General features: G+C 54.2%; 1 protein-coding gene across 1 annotated transcript in view; it reads left to right on the forward strand.

The window, feature by feature from the left end:
- Positions 1-1,242: 1,242 nt before the first annotated feature.
- Positions 1,243-14,447, forward strand: part of LOC122494049 (Fc fragment of IgG binding protein) — a 40,440-nt gene continuing 27,235 nt past the window's right edge. Inside the window, exons 1-5 of the mRNA XM_043598913.1 lie at positions 1,243-1,329; positions 2,098-2,110; positions 5,923-6,255; positions 10,319-10,889; positions 12,978-13,582. Coding sequence (XP_043454848.1) covers positions 1,271-1,329; positions 2,098-2,110; positions 5,923-6,255; positions 10,319-10,889; positions 12,978-13,582 — 1,581 coding nt within the window. The 5' untranslated portion in view covers positions 1,243-1,270. The remainder of the gene's footprint in view (positions 1,330-2,097; positions 2,111-5,922; positions 6,256-10,318; positions 10,890-12,977; positions 13,583-14,447) is intronic.

Genomic DNA, 14,447 nt, shown 5'->3' on the forward strand with positions numbered 1-14,447 from the left:
CCATTTCCCATCCCAGGTAGATCCTGGGGTGATGGGGAGCATAGAGTTCCCCAAAGCCTGTTCAGCCAGTCCCTTCTCAGGGCAAAACGACCTCCCAGAAAACAAATAATTCTCCAGGAAGTAGAACCCAGTGTCTGCGTGGAACCAGGAAACAGAGACCTCCATCCTTCTTCACACACAGCTCCCAGCTCCCCAGTTCCCACCCCACTCTTCCCAGGGGGAACCCCACCAGAAGAACCTGCCTCCCACCCTACAGTCCTCGAGAGTGTACAGAGTGCTGTCTGGGAGATAAGCCCAGTGAGGCTAGTTTTGACGTTCCCATTTTGCAGACAATGTACCTAGGAGGCCCTGCTAACCTGGGGGTGGAGGTACCCACCAGCCTGGGTCAGGTGCCCAAATTCCTGCCCACCCCAGACACCTGTCCCCATCCCCTGAAGCACTGCCTGGATGCAGGATGTGGAAGGCTGGGGCCCAGGAATCAGCTTGCGGGACTAGGGAGCAGCCAGAACCCGGATGTAGGTCCTTTGCTCTTGTTCCTGGCAGGAGGGAAAGGAAGAAATCCAACCATCGGCCCAGCAAACAAGATCAAATACCACCTTCCGCCCCTACTCCCCACCCCCCTTCCCCGGAGACCCAGGCCTTCAGCACCCTGCTCCCCAGCTGTTTCCCTCAGGGACACCACCCTTCCAGTTCTGAAGTTTCCAGCCGGTTCCCAGAACACAGCCACCAGCTGTTCTCACACCCCTCTCAGGACCCAGGTGTCCGAGCTGGCCCTCCACCCTTTCCAGGCCTTCAGGGTCCCCATTCCACCTGGCTCTGGGATCACCAGCCTCCTCCAGGAAGTTGACACCATCTTCCTGGCAGATGGCCCAGGGTGTGGCCCGAGGAGGCAAGAAACTCTGCTATATAGCCCAGCCCAGGGGCTAGGCCCACAGCTCCAGGGACCTGCAGGTGAGATAGGCTGGGGTCCCCTTTAGAAGTGGGACATCAGGTCCCCTACTCTGGCCCCTGGCTCCAGGCTTCCTCACCCCAACCTCAGACCACTGGACACCCAACTCCCCATCCTTGCCCTGTTCTGCCCTCTCCCCACCCCCAACCAGATCCACTGAACATCTGAGTCCCCTATATATACACACACTGGCCCTTGGATCCAACCTGCCTCAGGTAGCCCCTGTCCTGAAACTGGGCCCTTCTGTCCTCTCCAGAACAGTGTCCAGCCATTGGGGCCAGACTAGCCTCCTATGACCCCCTCTCTTTCCTCACTGCAGACATGGGGTCCCTGCTGAGCTGGTGGACGCTCTGGACCGGAGCAACCCTCCTGTGGGGTAAGTCGGGCAGAGATCCCATCGATGTCCTTGTTCTGGTCTGGGGCACGCTGCCTGCCGGGGTCAGCACCCTCCATCCGTACGCCCTCCATGAGCCTATCTCCCAATGCCACCCCAGGCTAGCTAAGATGGAGAGCGGTCCCGTGGGTTCTACAGAGAAATGTGGAATTTGCCCATTGTCTCTCTGTCCCAGAAGGAAGCAAAGAAAAAACACGGTCCCCAAATTTAAGTATGTGAGAACTACCACTTTCTCTGTTTTCTGTAACTCAACCAACGTTTTGACTCTGAGCCTCATTCTGCGGAGGTGATGGTAATTTTTACTAAAGTCATTCTTGGAGGGCTTAGTGCCCGATTCCCCAGGGTTATGCCCAGGACCTAGAGTCTCAGGTAAAGCCAGGGTACTGGGGAAAAGATGGGAATCAGTCAGCATCTGCCTGAGTTACTTTTGAAGCCTTCATTATCCCTGATTCTCTGGCCCCGTGAGACATCGGGACATCCTTCCAGCTCTCCTTATTCAACAGACAGTCCTTCTATAACCCCTATCCTCTCTCCAAGACTCTGTAGATCTCCTCCCCCTCTTTCTCCCTGCTCTCCCTTCTCTTCCCAGCCCTGGAGAATCTCTTCCTAGTTAGGGGTGTTGGAAAGCACCCACTCCTCTCTATTTCTAGGAGACACATTGTCCTCACTTCCATAATCTTCTTCCCTTTATCCCCTTTACTCACCCCCAAGTTTTATTAAGACAGAAATCAAACAGGCACCTGAATCCAGGCAGTTTGAGCCCCACAGTACTTAAACCAATTTGAAAAATTTTCATGGAAATTCAAAGAGCCAGCTTCTCTTGAAAAAATGGTAAGATCTGGCATAAAAAGAAAAGAAAAGAAAAGCCCATAAACCATCATAATAACAGGCTGAAACCAGTAGCAACGCCGCGCTTTCCTTGGTATATGAATGCTTTGGTTTACACACTCACCAGCCAGATTGTTTCCCACATTCACATTGTTCGCCTGGCCTCATCAGCCTTGGAGTTTGAGATCCCCTTTGAAAGTGTTCAGGCTTTTAGGAAACCAAAGCCAGAAAGGCCGGTAGGTGAATAAGGAGAAAGGAAAGAGAGAAGGCGGGGGTGGGGGTGGGGGGGAGAGGGGGTGGCGGTGTGGAATGCTCCAGTCACTATTTCAATATGGTATCTAGGCACAGTGCAAACGGTTACTTGTCCGCTGGGGAGGATTGGATAAGCAGACCCATAACTCATTCTCTCCCCCTCAGGGTTGACCCAGGGGGCGTCAGTGGACCCCCAGGACCCCAGGGAGGTGGAATTCCTCGCAGCCTTCCTACAGAACTACGTGCCCGGGTACAGCCGCGCCTATCTCCAACTCCTCCTCTCCAGTCTGTCGGACAGCCCTGCCTCAGTCTCCGTTCTCAGTCAGGCAGACGGCACCTCCCAGAAGGTCACGGTGAAGCCCGGCCGGTCGGTCATGGTCAACATCAGCGCCAAAGCCGAGATGGTCGGCAGTAACACTTTCCAAAGCGCGGTGGTGATCCGCTCGGACCGCGCGATCTCCGCACAGGCCGTAAACACTAAGCCCAACACGGCAGAGCTGACGCGGCTGTGGCCCGTCCGCGCTCTGGGCACCGAGTATTTTGTGGTCACGCCTCCTGGCGTCTCCTCCAAGCATGTTAAGGAGTTCGCTGTGGTGGCTGGGGCAGCGGGAGCCTCGGTCAGCGTTCAGCTGGAGGGGGCAGTGACATTCCAGAGCAAGTTCTACGCAGCGGGCAGTGTCCTGAGCCTGACTCTGAAGCCCTACCAGGTGGCCCAGGTGCAGGGCACAGCTGAATTGTCGGGCTCAAAGATCACGGCCAGGAGCCCCGTGGCTGTGTTCTCCGGCCACAGCTGTGCCCAGAGACACACCAACTGCAACCACGTGGTGGAGCAGCTGCTGCCCACGTCCGCCTGGGGCACCCGCTACGTGGTGCCCACCCTGTCCTCCCAGAGCCGCTACGATCTGGTCTACGTCGTGGCCAGCCAGACCACGAGGCTGACCTACCAGCAGGGGGGCACCACCGGCTCCCGCGGGCTCCGGGCAGGTGACGTGGCCGAGTTTGAGGTCCGGCCATCCCTGCCCCTCTACCTGTCCGCAGATGTGGGCATCCAGGTCCTGCAGTTTGGCACAGGTGCCGTGAGGGATGGAGTCACCTATGACCCCCACCTGGCTTTGATCCCAGACATGGCGGCCTACTGCCCTGCCTACGTGGTGAAGAGCATGCCAGGCACTAAGGGCGTGGCAGTGGTGGTGGCCCGGACGAAGGCTGTTAACGAGCTGACCATGGAGGGGCGCGGGCTGGGGGCCGATCTCTCGTGGACAGCTGTGCCAGGCAGTGAGTTCTCGTTCGCCGAAGTGGACCTCGGCACGACTGACAGGACCCACGTGATTGAGGCCACTACCGACTTTGGGCTGCTCACCTTCGGGCTGGCCCACGCCATCAGCTACGGGACAGCAGGTGTCTGCGGTCGAAGTGAGTGATGGGAAATGAGCCTGGGGCCCCTTTGCGGGCTCTCTCACCTCCTCCCTTTTCCCACCCACCTGCTCCCCTGTGGATTCCTGGCTCCGCTGGGCTGTCCCCACCTCACCTCCATCCTCTGCCATCCTTCCCTTCCCTAAGGCTTCCCAGCTCCTCCCTCTCCTACCAGGAACTGCTAAATATTTAGCGACCAGTAAGATCCAAGGTCCCAACCAGTCAGAAGAGATGCTGGTGCCGGCCAGACCACTGCAGCAGGGTCTTAGAAGCCACCATGGTGTCTGGGGGCTTAGAGATAGGGTCCTAGGGAAGAGCCAAGGTGCCTGGAGGGAGGGATCTGTGTGTGGGGGGAGGTGGGGGGAGAGATAGAGAGCAAGAAAGGGAGGGGCAGAGAGAGAGGGAGACAGAGAATCCCAAGCAGGGTCCGCACTGTCAGCACAGAGCCCGATGCCGGGCTCAAATTCACGAACCCTGAGATCATGACCTGAGGCTGAAATCAGAAGCCCGGTACTTAACCGTCTGAGCCACCCAGGCACCCCAGAAATATTTTGATATTTTAGCAACTATACCAATTGCTAACTACCCCTCCCCCACTTCCTATAGGAATGTTTATACCCCAGCTCAAGAGGTCTGGAAGTATAATAATAACAATGGCTACCGTGTTGGGGGGAGTTACCTCTCAATATACCAGAGACCATTCTAGGTGCCTTGCATGTATTAACATAGTTAATCTTTAGGACCCGGCCCTACGTGTAACCTTAGGCTCAGCGCATGGAGGAACGGCCCCCAGACAGTACAGTGTGGTGTCGGAGGTCACACATGCTAAACTCAGACTTCCCAGGTTCAAATCCCACCTCTGCTTGTGTGACCTTGGGCGTGTGACCTCACCTCTGTGGGCCTCAGTTTCCACGTCTGTAAAACAGGGGTAATAACTGTCACAGGACTGTAGTGAGGGGGTTATAAGTTAACATTTGTAAAGTTCTTAGGGGGTATCTAGTAAGTTATTATGAGCGGACAGAAAACAAGAAATTTTGAAGACAGGGAGGAAGGGAAGAGCTATTTCTTCCTGTGTGGACCCCCTGCCTCAAGCTAGGACCCTGGACATTAGGATTCCCTGCACTGGCAAAAATGCCCCCTCAGACCCTGGACATGGAAGTCCCTCAACTTTAAAGAGTCACTTTGGGCTTGAATAGTAGAAATGGGGAAGGGGTGGGTGATTAATCATAACAAGGAACACTCAGTTAACGCCGGGGCCAACCCCTACTTTTGTTGTCGCTTATTTGAGCCTGGCAACACCCTCCTCCCCAAACATCCCCGTGAAGAACGTACTGTTATCACTCCCTTGTTACAAATGAGGAGCCTGAGGCACAGAGAGTTTAAAATTACTCAACCAGTGCCCGCCCATATCATTGGTGGAACCAGGATTCTAACATGGGCAGCCAGATCCCTAGTCATTTCTGTTGTGATGAACAGTCTGTCTTCCTTTAAAAAAAAACAAAAAAAACAACTCTTTAGGGGGCACCTGGACGGCTCAATCGGTTAAGCGTCCGACTTCCGCTCAGGTCATGATCTCATAGTTTGTGAGTTCGAACCCTGTGTCAGGCTCTGTGCCGACAGCCCAGAGCCTGGAGCCTGCTTTGGATTGTCTCCTGTTCTCTCTGCCCCTCCCCCGCTCACACTCTGTCTCCGTCTCTTTCTCTCAAAAATAAACATTAAAAACAATTTTTTAATTAAAAAAATAAAGATGCCTTAGCCTTCTAACCTGAGTGGGGATGCACAGGAGGGGGAAATGGGGACAGAAAACCCACCAATTAACCTTTCCATGATGATCCTTCTCCACTACCTTCCAGTTCCTCTGGGCTGAGCTGTGTCAAACCAGGGGATCAGAATACATGGGGTTGGGTCATCCCTGGGCGCCTCTCTCCCTGTACGATTCCAGACCTCAGTTTCCCCACTTCTAAAATGGGTAGTCGTGGGCCCACTGCCCAAACTCCCCGCAGCAGGAGAGCTCCACGGTTCCCACCTGCTAGGATACTCCTGACTCTTTCTCTGCCGCCCCCCGCCCCCAGCCGTGCTGCCCCAGGAGCCCTCCTGCCAAGATGTGCAGTGCACTCCTCAGCAGCAGTGCCAGGTGGTGGATGGGCAGGCCCAGTGTGTGGCGGTCCCCATGGCCACCTGCCGCGCCCAGGGTGACCCGCACTACACCACCTTCGACGGCCGTCGCTACGACATGATGGGCACGTGCCTGTACACCATGGTGGAGCTGTGCAGCGAGGACCAGAGCCTGCCCGCTTTCAGCGTGGAAGCCAAGAACGAGCACCGAGGCAGCCGCCGCGTCTCTTATGTGGGCCTGGTCACCGTGCACGCCTACAGCCACTCAGTGTCGGTGGTCCGCGGGGAGGTTGGCTTCGTCCGAGTGAGTACCCAGAAGCTTCAGATTGAATACCTGTGAGCCTCCAGTCAGAAGGAGGAGGCAAAGGCTGGGGCGGAGAGTGTGGAGACGGGGAGGGGGGGAAGTTTGAAAATCTGTGGCCGAGTGTTAAATCCCCTATGTCCAGCAATTCTACTTGTAGAAAATTAAAGGATACTCATAAATATGGTTTAGAAAAAAAAAAAAGTCTATGCCAATGTCGCTTGTAATAGCAACAGGAAAAAAAAAGGCTACAAAATGTCCAACAATGGGGAATTTCTTAAGCGACTAACACTAAATTTAGTGAGCACCTATTATATCCTGGATTTGTTTCTTAGTGATTTCCATGTATGAATGCATTGAGTGCTCACAGCGATCTGTGGGGGTAGGCATTTTTTTTTTGAGAGAGAGAGAGAGTGAGAGAGAGAGCACTCATGAGCATGAGCAGGGGAGGGGCAGAGAGAGAGAGGGAGAGGGAGAGAAAGAATCCCAAACAGGCTCCATGCCCGGCGCCGAGCTGGACCACAGGGCTCTACCCCACCATCCTGGGATCACAGCCTGAGCCAAAATCAAGAGTCAGACGCTCAACCGACTGGAGCCACCGAGATGCCCCCCACATTATTATTATTATTAACACTTCTAGACAAGGAAACTGAGGTCCAGGGAGATGACAGACTTCCCAAGGGCTCAGATGCAGTCTGGCTTCTGAGTCACTATGCTTAGCCTCTTCACCATTCTGCCTTATACAATATTTTTACACTGTTGTGTTCACTTTTGATACCAAATATGCACGTAATAAAATCCATAAATCTCAAGTCACGGAGTTTTGACAAATGTGGAATGCATACCTCCATTAACAAACAGAATATTTTCATCATTCTGGAACATTCTCTCATTCCCCTTTGCAAACAATTCCAACCCACCCCAGAGGCAACCACAGTTCTGATTTTTTCCCCCCACCATGGATTAGTTTTGCCTGTTCAAGAACTTGCGTGTGTGTGTTTAAGAAATTCACATGGGGGCGCCTGGGTGGCGCAGTTGGTTGAGCGTCCGACTTCAGCCAGGTCATGATCTCGCGGTCCGGGAGTTCGAGCCCCGCGTCGGGCTCTGGGCTGATGGCTCAGAGCCTGGAGCCTGTTTCCGATTCTGTGTCTCCCTCTCTCTCTGCCCCTCCCCCGTTCATGCACTGTCTCTCTCTGTCCCAAAAATAAAATTAACGTTGAAAAAAAAAAAATTTAAAAAAAAAAAAAAGAAATTCACATGAATGGAATCACACAGGTAAGAAGACTTTTGTGTAAAACCTCTTTTGCTCTGCACAATATTTGTGAGTTTCTTCCGTGATGCTGCGATTAATTTTTTGTTAATAGGTAAAGCATTCACGTAGCTCAGAACAAACAGGGCTTGTTGCAAAAGGTCTGGCTTTTTTTTTTTTAATTTTTTAATGTTTATTTACTTTTTGAGAGAGAGATAAAGAGAGACAGAGTGTGAGTGGGGGAGGGGCAGAGAGAAGGAGACAGAATCTGAAGCAGAGCCTGAGGCCGGGCTCAAACTCACGGACTGAGAGATCATGACCTGAGCTGAAGTCAGATGCTTAACTGACTGAACCATCCAGGTGCCCCGGCTCCCTTTCTTTCTTCCTTCCTTCCTTCCTTCCTTCCTTCCTTCCTTCCTTCCTTCCTTCCTTCCTTCTTTCCTTCCTTCCTTCCTTCCTTCCTTCCTTTCTTTTCTTTCTATGTTTATTTATTTATTTTTGAGAGAGAGAGAGAGAGAGAGAGAGAGAGAGAATCCCAAGCAGGCTCCAAGCTGTCAGAGCAGAGCCCTACATGGCGCTCAAACGCATGAACTATGAGATCATGACCTGAGCTGAAATCGAGTCATCAGATGCTTAACCGACTGAGGCACCCAGGTGCCCCTAGGTCTGGCTTTCATTCCCATCTTCATCTGCTTTGCCCCTGCTCCCCACAGGTAGCTAGTTTTACTGATTTCCTGAGGGTTCACCTAGGGTTCCTTTATGACAATGCAAGCAATGTAAACAATACGTTCTTACCTTTCCCCTTTCTTAGCAAAGAGCACTGTACCATCTGCTCTGTCCTGCACTTTGCTGTGCACTGAGTGGTGCCTTTTAGAGCTGTTTCCATATCAGCATAAAGGGAGCCTCTGCGTGCTCTCTCTCTCTCTCTCTCTCTCTTTTACATCTGCACGGTTCTCCATTGGATGGATGCCTCCTCATTCATTCAACTCAACCCCCCACGGATGGATGCTTTTTTCACGATGGCAAACAGCACAGCACTGAATAGTCTGGTACCTCCCTCGCTTTGCGAGTGTGCCGGTGATTCTGTGAGATGAATAAGTAAGCAGATTCAAGTAGGTGTGCTCCAGATCTAGAGGGATTGAGCACAAGCGCAGAGGGAGTTCAAATTCCTGAATTTACGTGAGGAATTGTGCACATGCTGGGCAGTTTTTCAGAGAGAGAGGGCCTATTCCATTGGTCAGATCCTTACAGAGGTCAGTGATTGACAGAGGTTTAGAGCTCCTGATAGAATCATGATAGGAGCCCCGGCGTGGCTCAGTCGGTGAAGCCTCTGACTCTGGATTTCAGCTCAGGTTATGATCTCTTGATCTTGAGATCAAGCCCCGAGTCAGGCTCCGTGCTGATCATGGAGCCTGCTTGGGATTCTCTCTCTCCTTTTCTCTCTGCCCCTCCTCTGCCCACACTCTCTCTCTCTCTCTCCCAAAACAACAAATTAAAAAATAAACATTAGGGGCACCTGGGTGGCTTAGTCAGTTAAGCGTCCAACTTGATCTCGGCTCAGGTCATGATCTTGCAGTTCATAGGATCAAACCCCACATCGGGCTCACAATGTGTTATCACAATGACCGTGCAGAGCCTGCTTGCAATCCTCTCTTTCCCTCTCTCTGCCCCTTCCCTACTTGTGCTGTAAATAAATAAATAAATAAACAAACATACTAAAAAAAAGGGTTTTTTTTAAGAAAAGAATCATGATAGGATGTCCCCAAAACATTGCTAGGAGAGATGAGGGCTTCATAAAATGGGGACTTCAACATGGCCTCATTATTTAAAAGGAAAAAAATTACATAAATTAAGAGGTAGAAAAAAACCCTGGCAGGCAAGTGTGTCCACAGCAATATGAGTGATTTCCCTCTCCCGATTTTTGCTCATGAGCATTTTGTAAGTTTTCTGTAATGAACAAATATTACTTGTATCATTGAAAAATGGAGGTGACTAGGTTCCCTGGGCTGAGAGCTTGTAAGTGTCTCAGTCACGGCTGCATCCACAGCACTGCCCATGGATGCAGACACACAGGAGGGCTCACGGAGGCCTTGATGACCCACTGACCAAATGAAGATCTATCTTACCTTTGGACCTTTCTCCTGCAGTCTCCCTCTGCCTCTTATTCCTTTTTTTTTTTTTTCATACCCCATCCTCCTGACTAAGACAAGCATATGGGAAGAAGGAATTAAGAAGAAACATGCAGAAAGAGGAAACTGGGCCCAAGGGACCGAGAAACACACTCCTCATCTCCTGGCCAGACTCTCTCTCTGCTTAGGATATTTGCGAAGGAATCCCCTTCCCCTTGTCTCCGTGGCTCTCCCTCACTGATCCTTTACAGCTCAGCCCAGCTCAGCTCAGCCCAGCTCAGCTCAGCTCAGCTGTCCCTGCCTCCCCTGACCTGCAAGATTGGGTCTGGCTCTTCTTCTAGACTCCCACAGCCTCCTGTGCGTCCACCATCCCAGTCCTGATCACCCTGATCTGTTGCTCTGATCTCGTGACAGTTCTGTCTCCCTCATTGGACTGGGAGCCCCACGAGAGCAGGCTCTGGGTTGTCTCAGTGATCTCCCGGCCAGGACCAGGCATAGAGGGAGTGCCCAGTGAATGGTCATTTAATGCAGCAGTGCCTTCACTTCCCGAGCACTTGCGATCCTACCAGGCACCGTTCTGAGCAGCAGGAGGAAGGAATCCCAGCTGGACTAGGGGAAGCGAGAGAGAGGGTGGAAGGGGCGAGGGCCGGACCACACGGGATCTGACCACCCACTCCTCCCCCCACAGATCGACAACCAGCACTCGCGCCTGCCCGTATCCCTGGCCGAGGGTCGCCTGCGCGTGTACCAGAGTGGGACACGGGCCGTGGTGGAGCTGGACTTCGGGCTGGTGGTCACCTACGACTGGGACTGCCAGCTGGCCCTGAGCCTGCCAGAGCGCTTCCAAGACCAGGTGTGCGGACTGTGTGGCAACTACAACAGCGACCCCACCGATGACTTCCTCACGCCCGACTCGGAGCAGGCGCCGGACGCCGTGGAGTTCGCCAACAGCTGGAAGCTGGACGACGGGGACTACCTGTGTGACGACGGCTGCCAAAACAACTGTCCCTCGTGCACCCCGGGCCAGGCCCAGCACTACGAGGGCAACCGGCTCTGCGGCATGCTGACCCAGGCCGACGGCCCCTTTGCTGCCTGCCACAGCGCACTGCCGCCCCGGCCCTTCCTGGAGGAGTGTGTGTACGACCTGTGTGTGCTCAACGGGGACCGGTCCAGCCTGTGCCGTAGCCTCAGCGCCTACGCCCAGGCCTGTCTGGAGCACGGCATCTCTGTCGGCGACTGGAGGTCACCAGCCAACTGTCGTGAGTGATGCCCCGGGGCGGACTGGGAGCACGTGGTGGGAAGGCAGGGGTCTCTTTGCATCTGTTCAATGTCTGAGCACTTCGTGTGGTTCAGCCTGAAGCCGGACCATGCCAGGAACACAGGGATGGCCGAGATGGCCAGACGGTGCCCGCGGTGAGCCCGAGGTTGGGGCAGACACATCACTAGCCGGTGACAGTCCCAAGCGGTCCCTGCTGGGCTCGGGGAGGCACAGGCAGAGTGGCCAGGGCCAGCACGGGGGAATTCCAGGGTGGGCACGGGAGACCAGGAAAGCTTCTCAACTCAGCCTGGCAGGGTCAAGGAGGATTTCCCAGAGGAAGGGATGCCTGATTGGAAGCCTGTGGGAGGAACTCAACTAGGCAGATAAAGGGGGAGCAGGAAGTGGGTTTGGGAATGAGAGAGGGGCATGTGCAGAAGCCGGCATGAGACGTAGTCCTCAGAGTCCCGAAGCAGAAATGTGAACATCTCTTCGTTTGCATTCCTTTCGAGGCTCCCCGATGCCCTCTGGGTAAAGTCCGGGTGTCCATCCACTTAATGATTCATTCACTCACTCATTTACTCAACGGGCATTCCCTGAGCCCCTCTGTGGCCCCATCCCTCCTCTGGCAATGGGCACAGTGGGGGCCAGCACACACCCATTCCTGCCCTTGGGAGGCTCCCAAGGAATTTTTCTGGAGACAGAAAGTCTAGTGTGCAGGGAAGGGGAGGTGCCCAGACCCAGGCCTAGGGCTTGAGACAGAGACTCCGGAGGAGGAGCAAGTCTGGGGGAGACACTGTGGCCATGTGGGGTTTGTCGTGGTCACTCCTATATGTCCTCACTGCCCAGTAAACGCCCACCCTCCCAAGCTCCCCAATGCCTGGTGCAGAGGAGGAACCAGTGAGTTCTTTGACCCATGCATTCATTTCTGAATGAGCGGGCATCTCCTGTGGACCAGACCCTGTCTTTTGTGCTCTGGGATTGAGGCAGATCAGATCCCTGCTCTCAGAGTTCATATTCCAGTTGGGGAGACAGACAGTAAGCAGTAAACTATGGAACGTCTTCAAAGAGCAAAAGAAATGGCATTCGTGTAAGAAGAGGAAATGGGAGGCTCATGACGAGGGTGCTCAGGGAAGGCCTTTCTGAACAGGTGACATCATTGCTGAGAGCAGCAAAGGGCAATAGAGTGAGCTGAGTAACAATGATGCTGTGGGGTGTCTCTGCATAGGTTAACTTATTTACCCCTCACCACCCTGTGAGGTCGGTGCTATTATCATCTCATTTTACTGATGGGGAAAAACTGAGGCAGGGAGCGAATGGAGTCATTGGCCCACAATCACACAGCTTAGGAAGGGAAGACTGGGATTTGAACCCAGGCTATCCGGACTCCAGCAGCTTTCTCTTAACCACATGCTGCACTGCCTTTGGAGGAAAGGCCAATACAGGCATCAGAAACAGCCAGCCAGTGCAAAGGCCCTGAGGTGGGAGCGTGAAGACCTGTGAGGAAGCCTCTGTGGCTGGGACAGAGTGAGCCAAAGGGAGAGGGAGAGGAGATGAGGAGGGAGGTGATGGGCGCAGGTGATGGGCAGCTTCATGGGCCACCAGGAGGACTCTAGCCTTCCCCCTGAGATGGCACCACAAGGGGGCTCTGACATCAAGAGGGATGTCACAGGCATTCACAGGGTCCCTCTGGCTGTGAGGAGCAGCCTGTGGGGGTAGCATGGGGCCCGGGGGAGACCAGGCAGAAGGTTGCTTGGAAGGGACTGGACCAGGGTGGGGGGTGGTGAGAGAAGGGGGCAGATTCTAGATAGATTTTTGAATATGGAGCTCACAGGACTTCCTGACAGATTGGTTGTCGGGGAATGAAGAGGGAAAAGAGTCAACTGTGTCTCTGAGGTTTGGGGTCCCAGCACCTGGAGGGATGGAAGTGCCATGCAGAGCTCTGGGGAAGGAGCAGAATGTGGGGAGGGAAGTCCCGTAGAGCGCTTTGGGCGGGGCGCCCCGCCAGGAAACGGAGCCGCCAGTGCATCAATGCAACACCCTTGCGCTGGCCTGACGCATCCTCCCCCTCTCCGTCTCCCCCTCCCCGCAGCCCTGTCCTGTCCCCCCAACAGCCGCTATGAGCGGTGCGGCCCCGCCTGCCCGGCCACCTGCAACTCCGAGGCGACGCCGTCCAACTGTTCCGGGCGCCCGTGCGTGGAGGGCTGCGTGTGCCTCCCGGGCTTCGTGGCCAGCGGTAGCGGCTGCGTAGCGGCCTCCTCGTGCGGCTGCATCTTCCAGGGCCGCCCGCTCGCCCCGGGCCAACAGATATGGGCCGATGAGCTGTGCCGGCGGCGCTGCACTTGCGACGGCGCCACCCAGCAGGTGCGCTGCAGCGACACACAGGGCTGCCCGGCGGGCGAGCGCTGCCGCGTCCAGGACGGCCTCCTGGGTTGCTACCCCGACCGCTTCGGGAGCTGCCAGGCTTCCGGGGACCCGCACTACGTGAGCTTCGACGGCCGGCACTTCGACTTCATGGGCACCTGCACCTACCTGCTGGCCGGCTCGTGCAGCCAGGCCGCGGGGCTCCCCGCCTTCCGGGTGCTGGTGGAAAACGAGCACCGGGGCAGCCAGACCGTGAGCTACACGCGTGCCGTGCGCGTAGAGGCCCGCGGAGTGAAGGTGGCGGTGCGCCGGGAGTACCCGGGGAAAGTGCTGGTGAGCGACACCGGTCGGGGTGGTTGGGAGGCGGGCAGGAAACCCCCCTTCAGGAGTGGGGCTCTGAACCCCCGGTAGGGCTGGGGATCTGTTAAAAGATCGTGTGGCCAGTGGTTAAGTCCTGGGCCCCCGAGCCAGGCGGTGCTGCCTCTCCTTGGCTGTGTGACTGTGTCTCCAAATGACTGTCTCCAGGTTTTGTCTTAGTTTTGTCTTCTGTCAGCGTGTCCACCACGCAGCAGAAGTCAAAAACCAGTGATTTTCTCTTTAAAAAAAAAAAAAAAAAAGAAGAAGATAAAAGTCGAGAGGTGGGGTTGTAAGATTCACAACTCTAGTGAATAATAATTGAACAGTTTTAGACAGTGGCCTGCGCCCTGGAGAGGAGGATGAATTGGAAATGGATGGAAAACCAAAAGAAATTTCCATGTGGCAGGCACACCCCTAAACCCTTTACAGGCCTTAAGTCATAGTCCTCAGAACGGCCTTGCATTAAAGGAAGTTTTGCTCATAAAGCCGAGTGTTTGGCATAGAGAAACTTCTGGATAAACAGATGATTGCTATTTATGTTCCCACCTCTCTGAGTCTGGAATAATAATAGCCAATATATGACATTACCCCTAGGTGTTAAATGCTTGACATATAGTAACTCATTGAATCTCTACAACAACTCTGTAAATAGCTAGATGAGAAAACTGAGGCACGGAAAGGTTAAGTCATCTATTCAAGGTCACACAGCTAATAAGTCACAGAGCCACAATTTGTAACCAGGCTGTTTGGCTCCAGAGACCATACTCTTAACCACTACATCCTACTGCTGCTCTTGAGGAAAGGGATGGAACAGATAGGGACAGAAGTAGATGAAAGAGTA

Source organism: Prionailurus bengalensis, chromosome E2, assembly GCF_016509475.1.
Source record: "Prionailurus bengalensis isolate Pbe53 chromosome E2, Fcat_Pben_1.1_paternal_pri, whole genome shotgun sequence".
NCBI lineage: Eukaryota > Metazoa > Chordata > Mammalia > Carnivora > Felidae > Prionailurus > Prionailurus bengalensis.